The sequence below is a fragment of the Spodoptera frugiperda genome, chromosome 31 (genome assembly GCF_023101765.2).
Source record: "Spodoptera frugiperda isolate SF20-4 chromosome 31, AGI-APGP_CSIRO_Sfru_2.0, whole genome shotgun sequence".
NCBI classification, from domain to species: domain Eukaryota; kingdom Metazoa; phylum Arthropoda; class Insecta; order Lepidoptera; family Noctuidae; genus Spodoptera; species Spodoptera frugiperda.
In genome coordinates, this window is record NC_064242.1 from 6,188,951 (window position 1) to 6,216,367 (window position 27,417).

Below are 27,417 nucleotides of genomic sequence, written 5' to 3' on the forward strand. Positions count from 1 at the left end.
TTTACTATGCTTAGAAACAATACTAGATAAACATAAATCAATTGAGAATAAGGTAATGATTAAGTTTTAAGAGGTTTTAAAGAGAGTTTTTCAGATATGCTCATCGAGGTCTTGAGACTTGGTGATATCTCTCATCACATCACCATACAATGGAAATCTGTCCAACTGTTTTTATTATGTTCTATAACAATACACACATATAGCATATACTAGTTTAATGTCAATGTAAGCAAATACGTATTTTCTCATGAAATAATATAAAATTGAATCAGCAAGCAAAAACTCCCGTCATCAGCTAATTAGCTTCGAAAGTTTTTCCGTAGAACAATGAGAGTTCCAGTGCCACCGCCGCAGGATATAATAGGTTAGGGTGTATAATCAGTGCACACGTCAGCCTCACTTCAATACACATCCGACTGGCGGAGGGACAACCCTAGATTGATTATATCATCCCCTTTCCCACTTCGCCCCTTTCACCCCTTTTTGCGTATCACCGTTAAAGTAAAAAGGGCCCAGTTTCAATGGTAATACCGAACGGAACATTTATCATGACTGCAATGAATAATATCGGGAATTTTCCAATAAGCCTCTCTGGGAAAGCAGTGTTACTAAGTACGTACCTACCTATGTCTAAGTAAGGAAACTCTCCAATATCCTAAATCCAATTTGTTTGTAATGGATTTTGGTAGTTATGTCTAAGAAGAATGAATGAACATGAATGAATAAATTATATATTATTCTTTCATGTAATACACGTGTTAATAAATATGGCAGAAATGTTTTTAACCGCTGATGCAAAAAAATGTTATAATAATTATTTTACGCCAATATTAAATAAAAAACTCAGTTCGATAAATGCAACAGATAGAGACCTCAAAAATTTCATTGTAAATTGATACAAAACTGATGAATACCTACTCATGGAACCATACAATGGAATTGTTTAATTAATACATGACAGACAGCATACCATGTGTATTGCATCATGTCTCGCACGTTTTGTAATAAATTAATTGGTGAATTAATTATGATTATACAGGGTGACTTTGAATTCGACGTATTCCTCTCGGGAGGTGATAATACAACTAATTTCCTACAAAATTAGCCCTGAGGTCCTTGGGCGGAAAGTGGCTAGTTTCTGAGATATTCAACATTTTTGGTTTTGGTAAAAAAATCCCGAATTGATTACAAAAACATCAATAAATAAAAAAATACTGGATGGATTTTAGTAGTTTTAGTTTTAATCAGTTGCCAATACATCAGTTATCATTTATAAATACTAATAATGGCACAAATATCATTCGTTTTAAAATAGCAAGTAATTTCCTATCAAATTTTGTTTTGTGTCACTAATTTGGTTGATAGAAATCTGGATTTATTTCAAAAAAAATATATGACACTAAGCGTACAAACTATTAGAAAAACTTCCTTGGTTTATTAGCTATCCAGAAACATAAAATTATTTACAACATTCTCAAAAATAAATGAATTAATTGATGATAAGTAGAGTGTAAAGAGAAAAGGGCAATTTCAAAACCATCTTTATTTGCAAAAAAATGTTCAAAGTAACCTTCCCTACGACGAATACATGCCCGAATGCGCTTCCTTATCTCTATGACGGTCACTCTTGGACCGAATATGCGTCTAATTTCGTCATTATCTTCAAATACGTTTTGGAGAAGAATTTCGATACACGGCATATTCCGTCTGTATAAACAAGGGACTTCATGTAAAAATCAACCGGCGTTAGGTTCTGGTCATTGTGCATGCCATGTAGTCATGTAGTGGGACCGCCCTGTCAATATAACACGTGGGAACCAAGACATTCTACCATTGCCGCACAGTAGATCGATAGTGCTCTGATCAAACTATCACAATATCCATTATTAGCTCCAAAAAAGTCAACGAAATCTAAAAAAGCAAAACCAACAGGTCCACGGATATGGTTTTGATTCAAATGTTTGGATAGGTATCATTAATAATGACTTGTTTGGGCTCTACTTTTTACCCAATAATTTAAATGGTGAGAATTAATATTATTTTTTAAGGAAAGAGCTAGATCATTGTTTTAAATTTGAATTTAGAAACAAGATTATGAGTTTATTCGAACACGACGATTGTTTAGTGCTCTATCGAACTACTGTGCGTCAGTGGTTGGATACATCGGTTTTCAGGCGTTGGATTGACAGGGCGGTCCCACTACATGACTACATGGCATGCACAATGACCAGAACCTAACGCCGGTTGATTTTTACATGAAGTCCCATTGTTTATACAGACGGAATATGCCGTGTATCGAAATTCTTCTCCAAAACATATTTGAAGATAATGACGAAATTAGACGCATATTCAGTCCAAGAGTGACCGTCATAGAGATAAGGAAGCGCATTCGGGCATGTATTCGTCGTAGGGAAGGTTACTTTGAACATTTTTTTGCAAATAAAGATGGTTTTGAAATTGCCCTTTTCTCTTTACACTCTACTTATCATCAATTAATTCATTTATTTTTGAGAATGTTGTAAATAATTTTATGTTTCTGGATAGCTAATAAACCAAGGAAGTTTTTCTAATAGTTTGTACGCTTAGTGTCATATATTTTTTTTGAAATAAATCCAGATTTCTATCAACCAAATTAGTGACACAAAACAAAATTTGATAGGAAATTACTTGCTATTTTAAAACGAATGATATTTGTGCCATTATTAGTATTTATAAATGATAACTGATGTATTGGCAACTGATTAAAACTAAAACTACTAAAATCCATCCAGTATTTTTTTATTTATTGATGTTTTTGTAATCAATTCGGGATTTTTTTACCAAAACCAAAAATGTTGAATATCTCAGAAACTAGCCACTTTCCGCCCAAGGACCTCAGGGCTAATTTTGTAGGAAATTAGTTGTATTATCACCTCCCGAGAGGAATACGTCGAATTCAAAGTCACCCTGTATAAATATTTACAGTATCATTTTTATTTGATGACGGTACAAAGTAGTAAATACAATACCTTGAATAGACACGATGACGGGTTGTGAAAATTAAAAATCTATTTAGTCCGTCAGTTAGGTGTTAGGTAATGAGAAAATATTCGACAGTTTTTTTTTTTATTTTGTCATATAAGATAACAATACTTAGATAAAAAGTTTAGGATTGGGAACAAATGCGTCCTTTCCTCGTATATAACGTACCTAGAAATGACGTCCTGCTGTATTTCAAATCAATACTTCTTCGAAAGTATTCGTTTCCATAAGAAAATAGAAAATACGTGTCTAATGTTTTAAACTAATCTACAAGACGGACTTTGTCACCTACCCTATTCAAAACGTGTATGTTATGTAACTATGACGATTCAGATCTTAAAAATTTGCGCAAAAATCGCCAGAGAATACATTAAAATGTTAAAAAAGGGAATATATCCTCTCCTCAAAATTAAAAACCGTTCTCTCCATACCCCATAGCGGCGGGTTCCTTTACATCATTTAGAGAATGCACTGTCATTAATTTTCGGAGCAGCTTTGGAAAGTGTCAGTCAGACGTTCTCATTATACTGAATAGATAAGTCTACATTTCAACGATTCCGAAGATTTTAGCGTTAAATCCAGTCGTTCGCTTAGTTTCAAATATCTCGAGGTCTCGGTACGACTTAGACCATTTAGCCTCAGATATTCTGCTTTGAGATAAAGGGCAATAGACAGAAATTCTAGTCGTCGCAACTTAGTTTCTTATTAACACATTCTTGATCGGATCTTGGTAGTAAATTAAAACCTTGTTCGTTCTCGTATTGGACAAATTAATTCTCGAGATTTGTAGGAATCCTTAGTCATTGGGGATGAACTAAATCTAAATTATTTGAGTAGTTTTGAAACGAATATCTAATATTTTATTAGGGCTGTGGGAGTTTGAAGTTAATTCAAATTGTCATCATTTGCATTAAAGGCAATTTTCGTGGAGTAGTTTAAAAAGAGAGCGAGAGAAAAAGAGAGAGGTAGTGTTACAGTTTCACTATTTAACATAGAGTAAGGCAGGCCACCGGCAGACCGGTCCGCTGTGTTGCTTACATGCTATTAAGCTATCAAAGAAGTAAATATTATTATCAATCGTTTGAAAAGATTTATTGAGACTAAAAGATTGATTGATAAAATAGTAACTAACTCCTTCATCTACTAGGTAACTGCGATTAACCGGACGCAGGTGTGATAAAGGATGTCATGGTGGTTAGTGGTCGCATGAGTCACTTTTTCACGAGTTTTTGAGTACGAACCATTAGCTATTAGACATGGCATTATTAGTAAAAATTGGGTATACAATATAGTAAGGCGTAATTTCCATATAAATTATTCCGAAACGTGTAGAGAAAACTTGTACTTATGCCCTAATGAATTGAGAAGTTCCAATACGACTTGAATTGTAATGGAAAAATACATCCACGTCAACTCTGACGTGGCGCATTAGCTGATTACAAATTTGCTTTTTACAAATTGGATTTTTATCTGCTCTATGGACTGTATTTGTATATTAAGTACTGTAGATTATACATTATGTGTCTCGTATGTTAATGTATTTGGAAGCATTTACAATTATATTGTAATGAAGCGTGTATACCTATACATTTTTATACTTTGTGCCTAAAAATCCCAAGTTCCTAAGTGATTGGAGTAAGGGTAGAAAGAAGAAGTATGAGATATGATGTCTCATTATTTGTTAAACTTGTATAATCTTTGGAAGCAGTTCCATATTAAAATCAACAACGCATGCGTCTATTCAGGAAAATAGTACACTATCTCACATCACGCTACGACGCTTAGGAGTCAAGCAATTAGGCCAGAATGCACAAGATTCTCGTGCAGACGATGTGAGAGATTGATACGGACGTTGTAACCAGTAATGGGCTATGTGTGGGTACCGGAGTAACACCGTGCATACATGCATGAACCTCCTTACGCCGCCTGTCTTCCTTTACACCACTACGTCATTAGCAGACGCGTAATTAGTGAGTACAATTTAAAGAGAAACTTTAATAAGAAATTCAAATGATGGCTGCCTTTTAGTGTCGTGTGCGTTGCTTTCCTTTGCAGTATACGCACTAGTGTGCGAGCTCTATTTTACGAAGAAATAAATAAAAATCGTGGTAATATTTTATGTATAGCTAGGTATTTAGGAATATGGGTACTTACTATGTAATGTGTTGGTACAAAGGCAAGTGGTTTGGTCTACAGACAAACTACATTACCTAATGATATTAAAATTAATTGAAAGGGAAGTAAAATATAAAAGCCCATCTGCACCTTAATTGCGGACATATTTAAACCTATTTTACCTTATTTCCGCTTTATCAGTGCAGTGAAATTGTGAGTTTTATAATTTATTGCGCTTTAGCTTTTTGCTGAAAGCGCTGCAGTTGTTCAGGTGATAAACGGGACATAAAATGAAACGTAAATCATAAACCGCTATAAAATTTAAAGCTATTAAATCGGCTTGTTACCCGTTCGTAAGAGGCGGCTAGGGGCGGAGTTACTGCTTGTAAATGAGTTTAGTACCAACAGACGTGTATTACAATTATTATCTGTCAAAAGGAAGAAGAATAAATTATAATTGTCGTTACCGTGCATCCACACCGCAGTTACTGCTTCAGCAAAAAGTTAATATTAAAAAGTTAATAAGCTACATATGTTACAGATAGTTACCTAATGTTACGTGTTACATTTTGTTGCTCCACAAAAGTTAACTGTGGTGAGTATGCAACTATGCACGGTTACAAACGCTTCACTCACAGCTTCTGTTACAATAATTCTCATACTTACACAGTATTATTCTACTAAACTTCTTTTATAATTACGTAAGTACAATAAGGTATAAAACTTCAACTAATTATGCTAGCTGCTAACAAAACATTTCATGTAGTCTCTATAACTCATACACCAGTATTCGCAGCGCGTATTTTCAGTCTTGTAAAATCCGTTTTTTTGTCGCCACCAAATATTAGATATCAAGTCGTGCTACGTGATACGACTGTTAAGTCCAACTGTGGCGACAAAATCTCAGTTTGTTCCACAGCTGGGAAACTCGCTTTTAGACCTACATCCCTATTCTCTAAGGTCATATCTTTGAAATAACTCGAGAATTTCTAAACCTATTTGTAACATTAATTCACACTTTACGTATCATAATTCCACGCATCATTTTCATACTCGTTTCTGCTTTTATCGGTTCCAAGCTTAGCGTGTTTTTTAGCTGACGCCTCAATTATCATAACGTAGGTGTAACAATTCATTGCATCGATTTCCATTTCATTGAACGTGGTTTCCCTTGATCCATTTATTGTATTGAATTATGGAGCACTTTCCAGTCATAGCATTATTTTACACCGAAATGGATTCAATTTAGGTCATCGCTATAGATGTTTACGTATTTAGGTATACTTGCTGCCATTTTGCTAAGATATTTTATGTCAAAAATCTTTCACGATAAGACTACATTAACAGAAACAAACATAAACTCACCAGATCCCAACTTTACGTCACTCGAAAACATCAGATAACAATTTTTTGAAGTTGCTGGATATTTTCGGTTGGACGCATTCAGAAGAGCTGCAAAGGTTGAGATTGACATCACACAAAACAGGATGTCATGTTACTTTAGCCTTTCTTGCTTTACAATAACGTACATCGTATCAGAAAGTAAGGCATCGCCGCCGGCAAAATTATTCCTTTACGAAATGTCTCAAGTTAACAAGGAAAACTTCTGTCATTTCCTTTTAGAATTTGTATTCAGTAAGCTTTTGAAATGATATACTTACTAAATGAATGGGGTTCGTATAATTATTTTACTGAAATGTTTCTATGATTTCATGTTGTAAAACAATGTGATGTTTGATCCATTAATCAACACTCAAGTTGTATAAGCAAACAATTTGATCTATAGAAGCCTAATCGTACTCGAAATGACGTATTGACGCAGCCCTGCATTGTAAGTGCTGTCAGACGACAACGCACTTGAACTTGTAACCCCAAAGCTATTAATAGATACAGGTGTGCTCAATGCAGTGAACTGGGGCTGTAGTTGTAGGTAGAGGTGCGGGCGTGTATACGAGATGTCATCTCATCTGAGCCCGCGGCGACAAAGCATCAGGCAGGTCAAAGGGTGGGGGCGGCCGCATTGTTAACTTGCGACTCACGCTCAAGGGCTTTTGATGACGACACTTGGCTCGTACACGTCACTCAACTTAAAAAAATATATTTCAACAGGTTTTTTTGGGTGTAATAGTGAAAAACTCCGACGAAAGTTAAGAAAAATTGTAAAGAATAAAACATTTTTTTAGTATCGTTTAGTTTTTTTTTCTGAGTTCATTTGGCTCTATTTTATCAGGACTTGGTTGTAAAGATAGGATTTTATTTACTTGTCTTGTGAATTTTGCGTGAATAATTTCACAGTATTGTTGTGTAACTTAGTTTTGACACATATTTATCTAGCCGTAATTTAAGTGTAGATAGCTCTATAGAAGATTTATGTTGAAGCATGTGTCGTGTTTTACCAAAAAGTTGTACAAAACTGAAGATTTCCAAAACCCTTCTATCACAAAAGCCCTATGAGCCCCTAGCTACGCACGCCCTCTAAAGGGTGAAACCAGGTTACATTCTAAAGGTGCTATTTTTCACTCTATCAAAGGAAGACGCCCTTCCTTCCTGTCCCCAATGAAAAGGTCGAAAAGGGAACACGCTATAAAACACTTTTTTATTCTTGAAGGCTAACTGAATCGATGAGTCGATAGAAAATGGAAAATGGTGGAATTATTCATTATTATTCACTAACTTTAATGTTGTTGGATAATGTTGAGAAATAATAAGAGAAATTGTATCTTTGAAACTCCATCCTTAGGGCAAACGTCCATTCCTTTGTAAATTATGATCATTATTTAAATTTTGGCCGTGTTTCCTGTACCTCACCTTGTTTGTTTATACTCCAATACGCCATGTCGTAATTAAGGAACTCTAATGACTTGATACGACGCCGTAATGACATTATCTACTTCTTTCATTTGAGATTTTTGTCTTACTCTTCCTTTTGGTACTAAGCTTGACACAGTTCTGGAGCTGCGGACTACCTAGCGGGTTTATCGTCTCTAAAAGCGGTAGTAGGAACGGGGTGGTTTTTAGTCAGTAAGAGTCTGACACCCTCTCGCTTCGCCCAAGGCGGGAGAAATCATTGGATGATTTTCCCCCCTTAAAGAAAAAAAGATAGACACAGTCATACACACAAGATCAGTCTGCAATAACATACCAACACGTCTCAACTACCCAAAGACTCCAATTGCGGTTATAACATTGAGCGTAGCATCTGTTTTGTCAGGCGGTTCATAATTAACTCCATAGTTTTATCACGTGAATGGAATCCAACCGCAAATCTGTCGTCAAACAGTATCCCATCTCAGGACTAGTTTCAATTCGAACTTAGTCTCCAACTAAAGTAGTATTCTCGTGAAGGCAGAAATCTTGAAAGCGGGCGCGACAGACGGATCTTGACTCGGTGAAATTAATCCATCTTCGCTCTCAATAGCAACGGGAAAATGTATTAATGTCTGCATTTTGGCACTAGACGGAAAATGTTCTTTGGTACGTAGTGGGAAATTGTTTTAATTTTCCATTTAGAATATTTTTGCTGTTACATTAAATATTTATGGCCAAAACTCGATTGCCTATAGCTCCACAAAACCAATATTCCACAAATTATTTATATTGTCATTATTTCTATTCGAATTAAGCCCATAAAATATTATTGATAAAATACCCAAATCCTGCTTAAGTGCCTGCTTAGTAATATTCGATAGAATAAGAAAATAAGTTTCGCTATTTCAGTTTTGTCAATTCAATATTTCTATTAGATGCTTAATTAGGTACCTACTCGTACATAACTTATTTTTTAAACAATAAATTATTATAAAGTACTTAGTGGTTCTCGCGAATTTTATGATTTTATGTGGCCTTGGAAATTTATCCGCGCATATTTGTTATTTCTTCTGACATAAGAACCTTTTCCTAACAATAACAAACCCAACAAAAACCAATTTAGCGAAATCGGTTCAGTTGGTCTCGAGATTTGTGCTTAGCAACACATTCTACGATTCATTTTAATATTATAAGTTGGATCCAAAACTGGAATATTATGTGACGAAAATAGACATAGACTTAATTTTAAAATGCTTAACTAATTATATGACGTAATTTAAGTCTAAATTTAATTAAATTCGTATCTAGTACATCAGTAGTCTTTGAAAGAAAATTAAATTCAAAAGCACTACAGGAAATTTCAATATAGAAACTTGTTTGAATGTGGATGTCTCCTCGAAATCGTTTCAGATTTATTGAAGCGACTCTTTAGAGTGGGTAGTAATAGAACGCTTGTTGGAACTTTTACTTCACCTGATAGAAGGTAAAGACCTGACTTTAAATAGGTAATACGAATTCTCTGAAATGTTAAATCTCACGCAATGTATGTAATAACATTAAGTGACACAAATATGTGCACATAGAACATATTTATCAAACAGTCGTTCATACGTAAGCCCCTGCAGCCGCTGCCTCGCTGCACACACATGCAAACAAGTTGCTCAATAAAGTCGAGCAGGCGTTTAGACGACACCGCATCTTCTGTCCCAGCAATTTATATAGCGAAAGGACAGTTTTAAATAAAATGTTTTATGAACACCTATAAAATGCTTTTAGTGCAACATGTGTTTACTCTTACGTCGTTAATCCAAACTTTGTACAGGAACGTCGGTTTATGGGAGGAAAGTAAATATTTATGGCACGGCCTCATCTGTCATCAAGTATTTAAGTAATTTTCCGGCTCACCCCGCTCGCTTCTAATCAAGTAGTGCTTCGAGCCTGGCTGCTTTCCCTAATTTTCGCGACACCCTATTAACCAGGCTCAAGTTATTGCTCACTCCCAAGGGATCACAGCCTGGTTGCTATAGCAACGGATACTTGTGTGCGTAAACTTTTCTGTTTGTGTGAGTGCGAAAGTTGTAGTTTGCGGTTCTAGAAGTTGTGGATTCTTATCTATCGGTTTTTCGTATACGCCGCTCTACGTAGTTTGATAGTGAAGCCGGAGATTAACCAAGCTTCAGAAACTGGGTGAGCGCGACGTCGAGACGTTGATCGTACTATTCAATATCGTTTCTGAAATAGTGTAGCGGATAAGATGTTATTATACAGCAACATTTTTAAGAATCGAGTCATGGTATTAGCACTGAAAAATATACATATTTTTACATTATTATCGTTGCAGAGATTTCTGTACACGACAATGATCCCCTAACAAATTTTGATGTCAAACGACATAGAAAACACGCAAGGAATTCTCATAGCTTACGATAAGCTCAGTGTATCTATAAATACGACGCGTGAAGCATTCAGTGACGGGATCAAGACGATTCAAGTTCGACACGAAGTACGCAATATAAAGCAATAGGGCGGTCTCCGGGGATTGGGGGTGTATCGTAAGTGTTGATACGAACAGTTTTGTGTCCTCCCCGTGTTGTCGGATAATATGTGTTGCTGACGTTTGGACCGCTCTAAGGAAACTTCTCTCACCATTTTATCTAACGAATACAAATAAAGAACCTTCTTTACAACTTAATTCTGTCGACGCGTTGCGTTTTTCTTTATCTTTGGCTACACTAATGTACTCGTTGGTTACTCTATATAAATATACTTTTTTGTCTAGTCTTGTCTATTAGTCCACTGCTTTATGTTTTCACTATGTAGTGTATGATTTTATTAGAAGTGTGTGTGTAACTATCTTCAAATTTTGATAATAGTAGAAAGAAATCAATATAGTAAAAGGTAACAAACAGTTTTATTCTACAAATTGTCTAGTCCGACAATAGTAAATTTAGAAGTAACAACTCTAATAATAACTCACACCAATTAACCCAACAGCTATTATAAAAGAAGGTCGGAATAGTTCTCGTAAAATTGACAGCCTTCATTGGCTCAGATTTGAAAATTAGGGTTGGAAAACTCCGCTAGCCGTTATCCATGTCCATTAAAACAACAGTCCTAAGCAAACATCGTTGGTGTGTGGTCGTAGAGATAAGTCCAGTTACGCCCTCTATGTTTTGTAATTAGAAAACCGTAGGTATATGTATGTGCTAGTAAAATTAACTACTTACACAATTCGGCTTGTGCTACGATATAAGCCAAAGTGGTCCTTTATAAACAGTGTATTGGGTTGGAAATTGTTTTTATTGTGTGGTAAATAACAATATTTTGTAATAGAGAACAAGTAACTTTGTTCATAGAAAGAATAACTAATGAATAATGATCGAGATTTTAGAGACGATACGCTAAGGGGACTTAGACTAGGGACTTATTGATATTATATGTTTCTTTCTGTCTTCCATCAACTTCTTTCGATTATTCCCTGATCAACAATCGGTCTGACTTCGTAGATCTCCCTTTGGATAGTTTGTGATAAAGGTATTCACTATTCACAGAGTATTTAGACAGAGCTTTCAATTAATTTATCTGCACTGTCGTGTTTTTAACTTAAATTCTCCCAAACAATTTTTGTAAGTAGCTAACTGGCTGTCAAAAATTGGCATAAAAAAGTAAGCGGTACCAATAAAATAAAGACATAAAGACCGTCATATCTCAACAAAACAACGTGCTCCCACGATTGGGGGGAGGGGTGCATGACCTCTCCACATTTCCAATAAAATTCCGCCATGTATGAAATTCACTGAAATCGTTTATACAGTAAGCTTCATTACTTCCGTAAGAAGCATCTATTTTTGAATATTCCTTAAGAAAAATACGACGTGGTACGTGCTTCCTTGCGCTGCCGTAGTCTGGGCCTTTCATACGAGTTCAAAGGCGCCGCTAACGTCGGCGCTGTGACCAGCCATGCGATTCTCTAACAAACGTATCACAGATATTAATAAGGACGATATAACGGAGGCTTCGCCGTTTATAACGCTTTTTAAAACAACAGTGGTAAAAACGGTATTCACTAAGCTACCTAACTTCGTCGACGATCTGCCGAGCAACGATTATACGTACGATGTTAACAGTGTTGCTATGATTTATCTAAAGTATAATCGAGAAAATCTCGACTAACTTAATTTTAGGTTATTTCATCACTTTAAGTTGATATAAATACACAATACGTATCTACAAAACCTATTTTGTTTATTATGTAACGAAAATTTAACTAATCATAATTTAGAAAGAATTTACAATTAATTATAATTTAGTCAAATGTTTGCCTTTTTTAACGGCAACATTCTGGGTATTTCAAATTTCAAAACAAACTAGGTACCTGCCACTTGAGTTCTTCACGTTAAGTTTTTTTATATATAAATACGAAATTTCAATGTTCTGAGTGTTTTTTTTAAGTGTGGCTAAGTGGATTTCAAACTCGTAAGTGGAATTCTCCACCCTTAGCAATGGCATTCTACTTGTTCTTTGTTTTAGTTTGGTTTAAAACCTTTCGAAAGTAAGTAAACATCTCACCTTTCTATTTATAAAATACAACAGTTTCTACTTTGAACTACTATCTGTGTAACCAAAATATTTATCTTTTAGTGTCTCGCAACGCAGCGCCTTCCTTAAATCAGCTAGAAAAACTAGTAAACTTTTTGGAAAGCAATCCATGGCTGGCTATGGGTCATGCTCGTACTGCGAATGCTCGCAATCGCAGTCGTCAGGCATGGTCCGAAATAACGACAGCTTTGAACAGTGAAGGTGGTGGGTGTACGAAAACATGGGAACAGTGGTGTAAGGTTGGTACCCAATTATAATAATATGATTATGTTATGTGTGTGTATATTGTTGCAATGAGTTAGTACTGTAGTAGTATAGACTACGTTAAAGTATCCTTTTACATTGACCCTGTGCACATTAATTATTATTAATGATAACAAATAACAAACAAGTGCTGTAACTTAACACGTTGACTGTCCCATCTATTTTGGATAATCTCGTTGGTACGTCCAATGGAACTTAAAATATTCTACTGATAAAAAAGTATAAAATTTCGATGGAACATTTAAGTCTTATTTTTTCAAGTCTTTGTTCATATGTCCCTAGAAAAATCAAAGTTCTAGCTCACACGTGCAGCACAGTAAAGGCAGTTCAGTTGCCACTGACTAATGCATTGCATATAATGCACGGACGTTACAGCCAGATTATGTCATGAATTACATGTAATGCACGGACAGTCAACGTGTTAAGGTTAGGTTTCAAATTGGGGTACATTATGGCATTAAAAATTGCAAACTGAGCAAACAAGTGTTCTATTTAAAAGATATCAATATTTTTAATAATATTCTTCCATGTGTTTTAGTACTGGAAGGACAAAAAAGGAGCAGTGAAGAGGAAGACCAGCTTAATTGCAGCAGCAAGACGGCGGACTGGTGGTGGTATAGAGGATGTGCCAGAGCTCAGTGAAATTGAGTTAAAAATCCAAACAATCATGGGAGGAGAAAGTTTTGGTAGCGGAGATCAGAACTTAGCAATAAATCCCTTTGAGGTTTGTGATTATAAAGGCTATGTATGTTACATATTTATTGATTTCTTTGAAAAGGACATAATACAATATTATACTTTATTATAATTTTTAGGAACAGCCGATAGATAGAGTTGCGGAAAGTGAAGAGTCTCCCAGCATTTTACTTGTAAGTATTTTTATCAGTTTAATGAGTTACTGGCTATTCTATTACAAATATGAGATTGTGTCAACATTTTATTTTCAGAATATTGACCTGCCAATTGAGCAACAGCATGCTGACCAAAGCAGATTATCTGAGCCAGGCTATGAAGTGCTATGGGTATAGGATTTGTTATTACTTTGTTTTTTAAATAATATTTTGAATAATTAACTTAACAAAACATTAAATTCCAGTCTAATCTTCCTGCCTTTGATGGGAATAGTGTGCAAGACAATCTGGCACCGATACCTTCAACCTCAGCATCCCAGCCAGTAATTGAACCAGCATCAGACGCTCATCGTTCAGAAGCTGAAGAAAACAGGGTATAGTTTTGGAAAATTATAATTTGAACTATTATACATAGAAACAAATCAATAACTTTCATATTATATTTTCAGGTTCTGCCAACTGAGCCAACAAGACCTATGTTACAGCGAAATGATGTTTTGGAAAGGGGCAGTCAAAGTAAGTTGCATTCTGTAACCAAACATATATACATAATACTACCAACCCACCCCGGCTTCGCACGGGTGCAATGTTGATACTAAATACACTACAGAAAAACTGTGAATGTTGTATATAAAACATAACAGCCTGTTCTGGCTTATATAGGATAGAGACAAATAGGTTAATAAGATGACTGTAATAAGTACAATATTTCAATTTTAATTGCAGCTCCCAGTCAGCGTTTGCCTAGAGAGACCTTACATAGTCGCCGACGGACTCACCAACAGTCTCCGCGGCAATCTGCCGCGCGCCGGCGTCTATTAAGAAGGTCACCTCCCGCGCAACGCCGCTCTGAAATGGTTAGCATCACAGAGCGGTTCATTGCAATTGAAGAACGCCGAGCAGACGCAGAACTCTTGATTGCTCAAGCAATCAATAAACAAGCACAGAACAGCCAAGCTACTGTTGAGGTTTTAGGTCAAGTCGGTCAAGCTATGGTTCAGGCGCTGGATAAATTAGGTAGCGCTCTTAGAGATTTAGCTAATAAATAAAATGTGTGTCAAAGGACTGATATATACATTATTAGTTATGATAAAATACACTATATTAAGATTGTTTTATTAATTAATTAATTGTAATAAAATTATTGTACCTCCACACTCTCCTATTTTTTTAGATTACTTATATTAATTTTATCTTATATATTAAGTAAAACATTATAAAAAACCTTTAACTTGCTTTATTTTATGATAAATAATACATCAATAGATAAACATAGATACCTACTATAATTTTTAATAAACAAACTGTATCTTAATCTAATTTAGTAATATCTTAACTCTATTGTTAGTATTTTTAGTTTTATTGTTGCCTATTTTGCCCGCGCCACAGTCTATTAATTAGGCGACTTCTAGCAAGGCGTCCACTGTCTAAATCACTAATCGAGTTCTGGCTTCCTTGTTGTAATAACTGGAGAAAAGTATCTTCTTGTCTCTGTAGATAACTTGGTAATTCTACTGGAGGTACTCCAGCTCGATTACATATGTTGTGTAGTACACAACATGCTTTTATTATTTTCCCCACCATCTCAGGATCATAGTGCAGAACACGATGAACTAAAAGACACCTAAAGCGGCCTTTAAGTATGCCAATGGTTCGTTCTGCAGTATTTCTAGCACTTGCATGCAGGTTATTATACAATTCTTCCCTCGATCCAGGCTCAGGGTTACTGCAAGGGATCATCATGTATGGCCTGAGAGGAAAACCTGAGTCCCCTGAAATAAATTAAATAGGAATTTAATTTTACAATAATATTATTCGAATTTGTCATTAATATTCAATTGCCTGTGGAAATAGGTGCAATTTATGGTGGTAAAAGTAAAGAAACATTTTCAAAGAATACACACCAAGCAGGTACACTGTTTCTCCTGTATTGTTCAGCTGCTCCAAATGCGTTTTTATATATGAATTATTAAATATAAAGCTGTCATGAGTTGCCCCTCCAAAAGTTACATCCACATGCATTATATTTAAGTCAGGATCATTTATCTGAAAAGGCAAAAAATTGTAGTTTGAAACAGATAGGTTCCTATTCCTACTACAACTCACATAAAGTAATGGATAAAAAACTTACAATTACAGCATTTCGAGCATGATACCCTTTTCTGCAGTAAAATCGTTCTTCATGTTCTTTGGGCCGCACCATTGATATCAAAGTACCATCAATACAACCAATGGTCCCAGGAATTTTGAACTTTTCATAAAATCTAAATAAAATATAGACATAGTAAGGGAAGGGAATACTACTACGGATTAATGTATTTAAGAATGTAACAAAAATATATAAACATATGATTTGATTCATGAAAGTATCATTCTTACTATAACTACTACATACTTAAAAAAAACTAACTAAAATATAAAACTTAAGAAATAGATACCTAGTACTCATACTTACTTTTGTTTAAGAATTTCCCTTTCACTTGCGTTTACAGGAAATCTTATGTACTTTTTAATAATATCTGGCTGGTTGATGGCATCTACTACGGTTCTAATAGCCCTCGAGGCAGATGCTTGGGAGATATAGGTCCTTACATTTTCGCCTAGTATTTTTTGGTAACTCCCACTGGCAAAAAATGCGAGAGTACATAAAATCTGGAATGAAAGTAAGTTTTAGGCTATATTACTCTGTATGGTGATTTACTTGTTATAGGTATATTAATTTACTAGTAATACCTTATTTCGGTTGCTAATTCCTCCTCGACGTTTTGCCGGTGTTAAAAATGGGGAAATATCTTCTTCTAATTGTGCAATTAGTTCTTCACTCAACCTGAATATCTTGATATAGTTTATATCTGTTGCAAGAAGACCCATATTACGAATTGTGTACGCTTGACGTCTTTTTTCTAAATTATCTCGACGCTTAGCATTTTCCAATGAAAATGTTATACAGGATCCACGAACAGCCATCTAAAACATTAATTATAAACGTTTCGGGTATTAAAGCACGAAAAAGCTAATAAATATTATGTATCCAATTTAAAAAATAACTTGTTTTACTTACATTTTAATCGTCTAGAAGCCTACAAACAAGCAAACAACCACAAAATACTAGCTTTTCGGTTTGACAGTTAAAATCGAAGACGAAGGCGTCATTTTCATCGAAGGCGAGGATGTTTTGAATTGCTGAATACCGTTTTTCATACATTTGGAAACATATATTAGTTCCATGTCGCGCCGTCAACATCTGCGAAGCGCTGCGATCGGGTAGTTGTAACTATAGAATACCGTTTTTATTTCATCGAATATTTCACTGACGATTTTCTCGTTGTAAAGATGTTTTGCCTTAGAGAATCGCACTCCTGATATCACGTCACCGCGGGACATAGCGCCACTTTATTGATTTTTAATGCGACTGTACCTACTGTCACTAAAACAAGAACTAGGACAGTTGTGCTGTCTACATTATTTAATTAACGTGGCTGGCTTTACGTAATTTGTTAGCCACTATTTCAGTTTTATGGGTGTAGCGTCATCGTGTTTTTTCACAAGTGATCTCATATTTTCTGTTGGTGAATTCCAGAAGGAAAATAAAAAGAAGGTTGATAAACGTTCTATTGATTTACCGTTGTACTATGGTATGGGATTCTTGGACTGATAAAATGTTACAAACTACGTAAAAACAAATATATAAATATTGTATCTGGTTACCCTGCACGCAAGTTTGCTGTCAGACAGCGTCACACAAAACGCCCGCTTTGCCGTTGACTCCGCAAATATTTCCCATAAAGCCGCCGACGAAGCCCAGGAAACGCGGCCCGAGTGAAATATGGACGTCCTAGTATTGCCATTCCGTAAAATGATTCGTGATTTACGCGCCACGCTTTTGATACATGAGCGAGATTTGCGTCGCAGGTGACGGGCGCCGAGCCCAACACCCCACACTCTCATCTCCAATTGAATTCTCTCATATTGAATGCCGCCTCTATTCTACACAACACATTCAACTATTTTTCACATCATTGCTATTTGTACCTTCACTTAAGGTCATACGTTTTTACAGATTGTGGTGAGAATTGTTACATTCAATACGTTTCTTAAACATTTTAGGAAGATGTTTAAGTACCTATACTACTCATTAAAACTTTGACAGGGAGAGCTATTTTCTCGTACAACGCCTAAAAACTTATTTCACGTTCTCTTTATTTTTGTCATGGTAGACGGATAAAGAGCCACCAGAGCGTGATCAACTATTATAACCATAAAACTACCATAATAAAAATAACGTTACATCTTACAAACGTGCCAAATATTTACCACTTAAGTCCAATTAATACTGTGTAAACATCATTAAGCAGTCTGCAGTCTCTAGATTTCCTAAAGCTGAATAGCGGGTCGTAAACTCATATGAGTGTAAGCTCTAATTTCCTCGGTGTTCCACTAGTGCCCTACTGTTAGTCTCCCCCGAGGAGAACAAACGCGGCGTACAGCTAATGTACGCGGCGACCGCAGCGAGCCGTGGCCTGTACCTCGTACACTGTACAATACTCTCCTAAGGGGACAACGAGTAGAACACACCCGTGCTCGATGTACCATGGCTAACATCAACTTGTACCTACGTTGTATTTTATAAAAGGGTGAATAAATCTCCTGTAAGTATCAATATAGGAGGATGGCAGCCAAGTAGGTCGCGTGCCGTCAGCCATGTGGTCTATATTAACCCGAAACTCCCTTTGATTTTTTTCCGCCGGGTGGTGTCTGAATGACGAATGTAACCAAAAGATTATATCAATAACAAAGTGCTAATTTCGTACGTCTCCATTCCATTATATTCGTTTGTTATGTCTGACATGTACTCGTATGAAGTATGAAGTCTCAGTACGTGTGTAACATGATCTAAGAACTCACGTCATTGGTTTGTGCGAAGTATCTTTACATTTTGCTCCAGTTTTTAACGATCAGAGATTCCAGAGTGACTTCATCACGCGGCAAGTGAAGAGAGTGCACTTTAGACGAAATTAATCAACTTTCTAACTTAACAGCTGACTGTGAAATTGATACGGTCTATTTATCTCCTTATTACAACAACGTTCCCACCATATTGTTCAATTCTAATCACCTAAGAGCGAGCAAACACTGACGAATTAACTGACTCGAATTAATGACTATATTTAATCAAAGCAAACTCACGTTGGCATATATTTGCCTAAACAGTTTGCGTTTGAAACCTTGCCCTGATGTGTATCTAATGTCAAGCTATCATTACAACCACAAAGTTATGCCGTCGAAATTCTGCGAAATATCGAAGTGGGTCAATAAACGTGGTAGATAGTTTCTGTAATAACATTTGTCGTGGAATTTGTGGCGGACTGGGGGAAGTGGGGGGTTGGTAGCCGGAATCAATCCACTCACGTCAGGTCCGTTGTCCAATCAACTGACACACACTGTTCACTAGGGATCAGCGAGCGTCGGCCGCGTGCCCACCATGTACGAAGATAAAGAAGGTTTTATTTTTCACGTGTCCGCCGCGCCGAGACGTTGATAAATGTCGCCGCTTAATTACGTGTTGACGTCTTATCTAAATTATTTTTGATGTAGGGCTGCACTGTTCTAGCTTCTTGTAGTACATATGCACATTTACTTTGTACTGTTGTAACTATTAGAAAATGTTGCTCATGAATTTTTAGTTGCACTGTTTTAAAAACCATGTAACTAATTTATGTTTTTTCTTTAATTTCAGGTAAGTTTCCAAAGATGCCAAGGTTGAAATTGTTTCCCAAACTAAGAGACAGAAATCGGTAAGCAATCACAACTTTCAATACACATTCTAATAAAAAAAAAAAACAGAATGCATACGTAGGTAAGGTCTACAGCAAAAGTTTCATAGCTCCCCGTTGTCCTCATATAGGGAAACAAGAGAGGGTAGCGGCATCGCATCGTAGTGTAGTGACAGCGAGTGAGTGTAGCGGTACTAGCGATCCCTCGCCTCGTGCGGCCGCCCGACCCCCGCAAACAATTAACTAGCCCCCAACCACCACACACTACACACTAATACACATTTTCAACAACTAAATGCGAAAGAGATTGCTAGACATACAAATAACACACACTACACCAGTCTATCTATCTAAACAGTTTCTCCACGATTAAACGAAAAGTTTGTACTCGTATTATCTAGCAAATACATAAAACCTATTTTCGGAAATCAACATGTATTAACTATTGTACTCGTAGGTACCCGCAAACTAAACAAGAACAAACAAACTTTTCCATTTAAAACATTATAACCAGACAGGGTACACGAAAATTTCATCTCAAACCCAAAACCAATATTTTCCATCGATACCCGATCGCGACACGAAAATAAATTCAAGTACTGTTTATACACAATAAGGAGAGTAAACAAACCATGTCACCCCTTATACAATTCTGTCAGTTGGCCGGATGACAGGTCATATCCGGGGCCGCGCGGTCAACCGCCGCCTCTGTCGATTCTATTACACTGTGCCCGACAGATTGAGGTGGCCGGTACGCGTAAACTGACGTTCATTTTATTGACTATTAATAACATTTTTCCACCGTCAAATTATATTACGCCACTCACTAAAAACTATACGTGAACATTCTAACAGGCTAGGTTTGCGTGCACTGTGCTTTCATTTCGCGTAACTTGTGTTCATAAACACAATTTATACGATCGCAGGTTTTTATATAAAAATATTTACTTGTTTTATACTTTTTTAAATAAAATGGCATTTATTAAAAAAGTATGATGTAAAAGAAACTCACCCTACTACACCACCTTGAAGCAACGAGTCAAGATTGTGGGCTAGCGAGCTCTTGTCTTTGAAACAAAAGTACGGTGCAGCGTAGAATGTCACCTACTTAATAACATTCCACTCTATTTATTATGATTTCATAAGATGAGTCAATATACAAGGAACTAACAAGGTGCAATACATTTATAAGCTAACAAGGCGATCGCTATAAATTCAGCTCGTTGCCGCACTAGCACCGGCACGCTACAAGAACAAGAAAAATTGTTCAGTAAAGTCCACAACTATCCCTGATTATGAAACAATATAACTGAATATTTGTTCAAAATGATAAAGTAAAAGTAACTCTTTGACGCACTACGCAAAATAAGGCTTATATCAAACGTTAAAATATTAACTACAAGTTCATAACCACTGCGGCGCGGTAGACCACAAACAGAGTTTTCTCTGTGATACTGTCTCCAACAATGACTTAACCAAAGGGTAATTAATCCATAGAATAGATACTTCCAAGTAACGAGTTGCCGTTAATGTTTCACTTTACGTCCGTAAATCTAAAGGGAGCAGTAAAAACACGTGAAACAAGACGACAACGCGGAATGGATGTAATAAAGAAATCGCTGGAAGGCTGGAGAATAATTCGGAATGTTCGACAGAATAGTCACCCACGTGCCACATGCCTTTCATACATTTATGCATATAACATGACATATTTTCTCACCTTCCCACGAACCGAGGTCGATTAGGTTTTTTTATGGAATAGGTGGCAAACGAGCAAACGAGTCACCTGATGGTAAGCGATCAGCGCCGCCCATGGACACCCGCAACACCAGAGGAGCCACAGATGCGTTGCCGGCCTTTTAAAAAGGAGTATGCTCTTTTCTTGTTAACACTCTTCCGATCATAATACCAGTTAAGGATCAAATAGCATCATCGATTTCTGTTTTTACATACATATTCATGGTTCTTGTATACACATTCGACTCAATTAAACTTTTCCTACGAACAATATAGCCGGCATTGATACCCCGCGTTGTTTGTTCCGTAGCCAGTTCATCAGTTTTGTTAAATGATGTTTCTTTAATCCGATGAGTTTTGTTTGTGGTGGGATGCTTTTATTTACAATGTATAAGGTTTCTAGTGTTTATATTTGGGGTATTAATGGACTGGAATGAAAGTGTATACTAATATTGTAAAGCTGAAAATGTTATTTACTTGTTTTAGTACGGATTTCTTTTGAAGCAACAATCGGACTGATTTCAAAAGAACATTAATTTTAGAGAATGGTTTTGGGATATTTAACATGATCTACGCCGCGCTTTAAATTCTTATTATAATAATTCTGAAAGAAGTGCTTAAATATAAATCAGTATTGAGCTCACAGTTCACTCTTCCGCTGCGAACAGACTATATACGAACTTACTGTTCTGTATACATCTTGAAAGTCAGGCAAAAATATAACTGTATTTGTTTGAAAGTAATAAATCGTAGCCCTATCTCTTGTACTGGACATTTTTCTACATAATATCTCGGAATTTATATCCTATATCCTATTCATTTATTTTCCTAAAGAATAAGATTATATTTTATTAGGAACAGATAGTCACTGCTATTTTTAACGAAAACGAAATAGTTTAATAAAATCTTTCATGTTTATCATTATGTTATTCAAATATTCAATGATTCTCGGAATCGCAATTATTCTATTTTTCTTACTAGTTAGTTGAACTACAAATATATTTTATTGGGGTTACTTTTATATCAAACATACCTAGTTTAAACGACTTAGCAACTATAGAATATTATTGATACATATTTTGATGATATTTTAAAAGAACATATTTACTCATTGGTGATGGATTTCTAACATTCTTAGTATTAATGGTGTAATAGGTACGTAGATGGTGATTAGGTAGACTGGTAGACTACCCAAGTCTCTGCACTGATTCGACAGCTGTCTACGTAATGACTTATTGAGTGGACCACTCGGCCCTACAGCGTCGGTCGCCAATAATATTTAGGTAATTGAGCGTTAGTTATTTGATTGGAATGCCCTGTCAATATGCTTGATTAATTTGACGTTACACTGACGTTACTTCCCTTAAAATTTGGCTTTTGGTATGCGAAAATTCTGGTATGCTGTTTAATTAAGATTCGTTATATTTGTGAATACGTGTAAATTTGTGTTATATGAGGGTAATAAAACCTCATTCTGTATATTATTTTACAAGATTGAGATTAAAAATTACTAAATATTACTCCCTGGAATTCCCTTTCCAATGGTGATGGAATTTTACAAATTGATCCAGCAGTTATGGAGTCTTTTCAATGTAAACAAAACAACAATTATTTCCTTAAAACATTATTATAAATGGTGGTATTAAATACTTATGCATGTACATATGTAGTAAGCACACCAGCTGTTTCAACTTCCCTACAATATATTTGCAAATAATATCGTTTCCTCTACATCTACAGCGACTTGCAAGCAACATTACAGTACTAACCAGCCCTTCAAAGCACAAAAGACGAAATAATTAATCGCAAGCTTTAGCGGCAAAGAGTATCATTACTAAGGTCCGCTCACAATAACAGATGTTGTTTTCATGGTTCCTCAAATAAAAATATTCACCTAAAGTACTCTGGTTGATGAATGTAGGGTCTCAGCAATGAATAATGGGCGTCACTTAATAACCGTCCCGTAATTGCGTTATCTAGCCTCCAGTGGGCGGGGCACCTCAACCTCTGCTATCCATAACTGAGGACTCATAATTGTCACCGGCAGACGGATGAGAGCCGCGGCCCCAAATTATGCCCGATATGTCTCATTGTCGTTAAATACCTATTTAATCCTTAATAATCACGTTTGATGAGGATTGCAGAACAATTAGATGGTTCTGGACAAGGATTGCGAATTTTAAGGGAGTTTTTACCCACAATCCGCAATTTTTTAAATGTTTACTATAATTTTCTCAGCTTTAGTTTCACATTAAGGGAACATGGCTGCGGGTGTTTCCACACAGTAGTATTATATAATTCCAAGTTACATATTAACTGAGATTAGTTATACGAACATCGGCACCGTATAATTCATGTCGCCCGAAGGCTCCTGTAAGCGACGTACGAAATAACTCCTACGTTTCCAGTAAATAATACTATTAAATATCTTTGAAATTAACACACCTGCATGTTTCGTGGAATTAGGGCTTGAGGCTAGTACTGGATTTAATTATCTAGTACTCCAAAATATTACAACTAATAAAGCAAATTAATATAATGTTATCTAATTCATAAATTTAGTGAATGGAGCTGAATCCACATTCAAGTTGCTAACTGCCAACTATTCAATAGAGTCGGTCGAGATATCTAGTAAACTAGCTATCAGAGCGTCTGCTTAATTCCAGCATAAAAGATAGAATGCTTTGTCTCCCCCATCTCCCTACAGAGTGAAAGAGACGTGAGTTAAGAAGTGCCGAAGAACGCAATTGATCACGCTAATTCTCGAAGCTTTGCGGAAAAAAATGTCGACAATTTGTCACGTTATAACGAGCACTGGATTCTTTGGTAATGTTTTCTTTGAAGTGAAGACGGCGATTTTTCTTTATTACAGTATGCGTGCCCCATAATGGTAGATTATATTAAATTATACATTATGAACTTCTTTGCTGCCCTAGTAGCCGGAAGCCACGTCATTAAGTGCAAGGTTCTTAACTCGATTTCCGAGTCACTCAACGTGCCTTATTTCGAAATTCTCAGCAGTATAGCATCGGCCTCATATATCCAATTAAATAACATAAATGGTGAAAAATGACTACAATATAATATTTATTTGAACAAAGCATATTGCAATGTTGGTTGATGCAAACCACAGATGTGTAGGTAAAGCTCTGCATTTACAATATTTAAATATTTTATGAAAATCCTACCTAAAACATTGTTTACCGTGGAATAACTATGAGAGCGCACTGTAACTATTTGCAAAATTTTAATATTAAAACGTGGATGATGGTAAACCACCGCCGATGCTTTTAAATTTACGTTTGGTTGACCGGTTGTATTAAACAATATGCATCTCGGCTTCCAGCGAATCCGTTTATGCTGAATTATCAGCTGTGCTATCGCAGCACTCCGAGCCGAATTTCCTAAAAGCAAATTTTGCTATGTGCAGTGACAGAACATTGTATTAGTCTGACGCGGTGAGAAATTGAAATTGGACTCTATCCAGCTAAGTGTAGGACTATTTTAATGTTGTACTGCACGCTAGCATGTGCTCTGGGTGCGTTCGGGCACCTCAGTAGGTGGATGAAATATGAAGGCACAAAGGAAGAATCTCATTCCGTTCGTGCCCGAAGCGTTGTTCTAGGAGCGGGAATGAGGTGGATATTGAATGTATGAATGAATGAAATTGTACAAAGCAAATGAAGTGTATAGTCGGGTTACTTGGGCGTTGAGTGAGTTACGGAGTTTAATCCGCAGATCGTTTATTTGAACAGTTACTACTTTTGTTACGGTCGTGGAAATCGAAAATGTTTTCAACTAAATAGTACCTTTCGATGTTTAAAATTGGAGTAACAAGATTTGAATTTAAGTCAAGTCAGTGCCTTTTACGAGTGTTCCGATAAAGAAACAACAGAAAGTAGAAGTGAATCGTAAAAACAACACTAATCCCGATGTGTCCCCAAAAATCCCGCAACGAAAGTGGCCACCCGGCGTTACACCGAAAATATCGTCTGTTTTGATTTATGTGCCTTAAAAGCGGCCCTTGCTCTGTGCTTCGAGTTATTGTTTTTCCCCTTATGAAAATGGCGTATTTTTCCCACCCGCAGTCCACCGGCGAGGGAAGTTTCTTCGTGATTTATCCACCATAAAAGTTTATGTAGCGAAAAGCCGACATAATATATTCTTGACTTTGTTAATAACATCACAAGATAATTAATAGCCGACAGAATTTTTTCATCAAATCAAGCGGGAATAATTGTTTCAGCCATTGAAAGGTCCATGAATTAGTGTGTGATACATACCACACTACTAGACATTTTTTTTTGCCTAAACACTACACACTTACACGATTTATTCTATACCGTTTACAAATCGATCATTTTATTCTTTCTAACAACGTCTTTTCCAAGTTTTGTTAGAATTGTTGTAAGCAAACTTCAATACTTTTAAAACAACATGTGGCCGTTATTAAATCACGCGCCACGTTGCGAAAATTTTGTGAAAGTTTGTCGCCTATAAAATATTTTATAGCTGCAAAATATAGCGAGCTATACAGTTTAATGGTACGGAGATGCGTATAGTCATGTAAAACGTTTAATGTTGGAATATACGAGATACGGTTAATTTTATTTTAAAGGTTTCTTTTAGAATTTTAGCAAGTAAAAGGAAGTTAGTTTCTTTCTTTGTGCTAAGATCACTAATTATGTTAAATTCTATCGTATTACGAGTACAACGAGTTTCCTCCAAGTAACATTGATGTGATGCATCCATCAGATTCCCAATATGATCAATGACGTCACTCCCTTAAACAATTTATCTTTTCCTTTGATTTTTTTGACGCAAACGCATACCTGTCTCTTCTTCTCCCTGTTTCTAGGTGATAAATTTGACACGTGCCCGTCCGTTGACGACTTTTCACGTAATTTCAGATGAATAATACTGTCACTCATCGTTAGGAGACATAATAAATGTTCTGCATATGACACTGAATAGAACTGGTTGAGTTTTGCATAGAAAAGGTATACCTATATTTATTTAAAAGGTGCGCTTTGATATCCTCCAGTCTCCGTTATTATCAATAATTCGCACGTATAATTACTTTTTATTCGGTGGAATACATTTACAATAAGTAATTTTAGTTTTATTCGTGTCAATTATTATGTTATCGGCTTACTCACGTATTGTTTTGACGAGGAACTCGACTAGTTTCAAGCCATGCTAGAGGCTCATATTCATGAGCAGCATTCCGCGACACACGACGCGGCGACTGTCGCGCTGCTACAATACGTGAGTAAGCCGATAACATAATAATTAATTTAGTATGTCTCACGAAAGTTATTTATTCGTCTCATTTATCACCAACCACAGCTTGTCCATTTCATCCACATCTAACAAAACGATTTGTATATAGTTTTAGTAAAATGTTGTTGCTGCTTAACCCAAACGTATTTTTCCATTTTATCGCAAATGTACTAGGATAATACACATAATACTGTGTCGATGAGAGCTTATCCGTGTCTGGTGTGCATTCGGCAAGTGACACAGAACACTCGACAAGTTGGTTTTGGTCCAACCCTTTTTTGGCTTCACGCAGCAGAATAATTGGGTCTTTTGTGGTTTCCGGCAACGTGTGTCCCGTAATGGGCTTGGCTTTTTGTGCCTTTGAGCCGCCCTACTGTCTATTGGGGTCTTTACATCCAACATTGGCTCCTTTACTTTTTAGAAAATATTTGCTGAGGTGCGGATGGTCCCTGCACGTTAGCCCCTAAAACTTTTTATATTTTACTCTGCCCGAAATGTTTACATTCATATTGCGAGGACAAAGTTAAATACGAACATAAAGTAGCATCTGCTAAGTGTTTTACTTCGTTAAAGTTAAATCTATATTAACGGGGCAGATGGTAATTTTGATTCACGAAACGGTAACTTAAAATTGTCTTTTGAAGTAGTGTTAACAATTTTCTTCATAAACAACCAAACCAGGTAGTTAGGATAATAGTGGCAGTGTACACCACTTCATAAATGTAGTGATATTTTACAAGGGTGACAGTTTTTTAATACCCGCGTGTTTATAGACCGTCAATCATTTTCGCAGACATTAACGACCTCACTTAGGTGACAATAACATTTCCATCTAAATAACATAATAAAAAACAAGTAGAGGAAAGTTCGTTAATATCATAAACATTTTCGTTTCGCTCCCCAGTGTCGTGGCCTTGTTACATTAGCCTCCGTGTAGATAAGAGCGCACTGGCTTTCCGCTGCCG

The 27,417-nt window shown here is 36.2% G+C and overlaps 3 protein-coding genes across 3 annotated transcripts in view; 2 read left to right on the forward strand and 1 right to left on the reverse strand.

Annotated features, from left to right (window-relative positions):
• The window catches only part of LOC118276474 (protein couch potato), a 198,435-nt gene that overhangs the window by 115,239 nt on the left and 55,779 nt on the right, over positions 1-27,417 (forward strand). The window lies entirely within an intron of this gene.
• On the forward strand, positions 11,881-14,813 carry LOC118273221 (uncharacterized). Its single transcript, XM_035590080.2, has 8 exons — positions 11,881-12,496; positions 12,586-12,782; positions 13,346-13,531; positions 13,623-13,676; positions 13,755-13,829; positions 13,904-14,032; positions 14,108-14,174; positions 14,385-14,813. Coding segments are annotated over exons 1-8 (1,032 nt in total). The 5' UTR covers positions 11,881-12,495; the 3' UTR covers positions 14,708-14,813.
• Positions 14,880-17,025, reverse strand: LOC118273220 (putative nuclease HARBI1). The gene is made up of 6 exons (XM_035590079.2): positions 16,720-17,025; positions 16,392-16,625; positions 16,114-16,310; positions 15,790-15,922; positions 15,563-15,704; positions 14,880-15,430 (listed from the first exon to the last, which is right to left on the reverse strand). Exons 2-6 carry the CDS (start codon positions 16,623-16,625, stop codon positions 15,018-15,020), a joined length of 1,119 nt encoding a protein of 372 aa, XP_035445972.2. The 5' UTR covers positions 16,720-17,025; the 3' UTR covers positions 14,880-15,017.

Excerpts from the sequence above, each read along its gene's own strand:
- LOC118273220 (XM_035590079.2), bottom strand. The coding sequence starts at position 16,625 with ATGGCTGTTCGTGGATCCTGTATAACATTTTCATTGGAAAATGCTAAG. Across the intron at positions 16,311-16,391 it reads GAATTAGCAACCGAAATAAG|ATTTTATGTACTCTCGCATT; the intron begins GTATTACTAGTA and ends CTTTCATTCCAG. Across the intron at positions 15,705-15,789 it reads ATGCTCGAAATGCTGTAATT|ATAAATGATCCTGACTTAAA; the intron begins GTAAGTTTTTTA and ends TTGCCTTTTCAG.
- LOC118273221 (XM_035590080.2), top strand. Across the intron at positions 13,532-13,622 it reads TAGCAATAAATCCCTTTGAG|GAACAGCCGATAGATAGAGT; the intron begins GTTTGTGATTAT and ends TATAATTTTTAG. Across the intron at positions 13,830-13,903 it reads CAGGCTATGAAGTGCTATGG|TCTAATCTTCCTGCCTTTGA; the intron begins GTATAGGATTTG and ends ATTAAATTCCAG.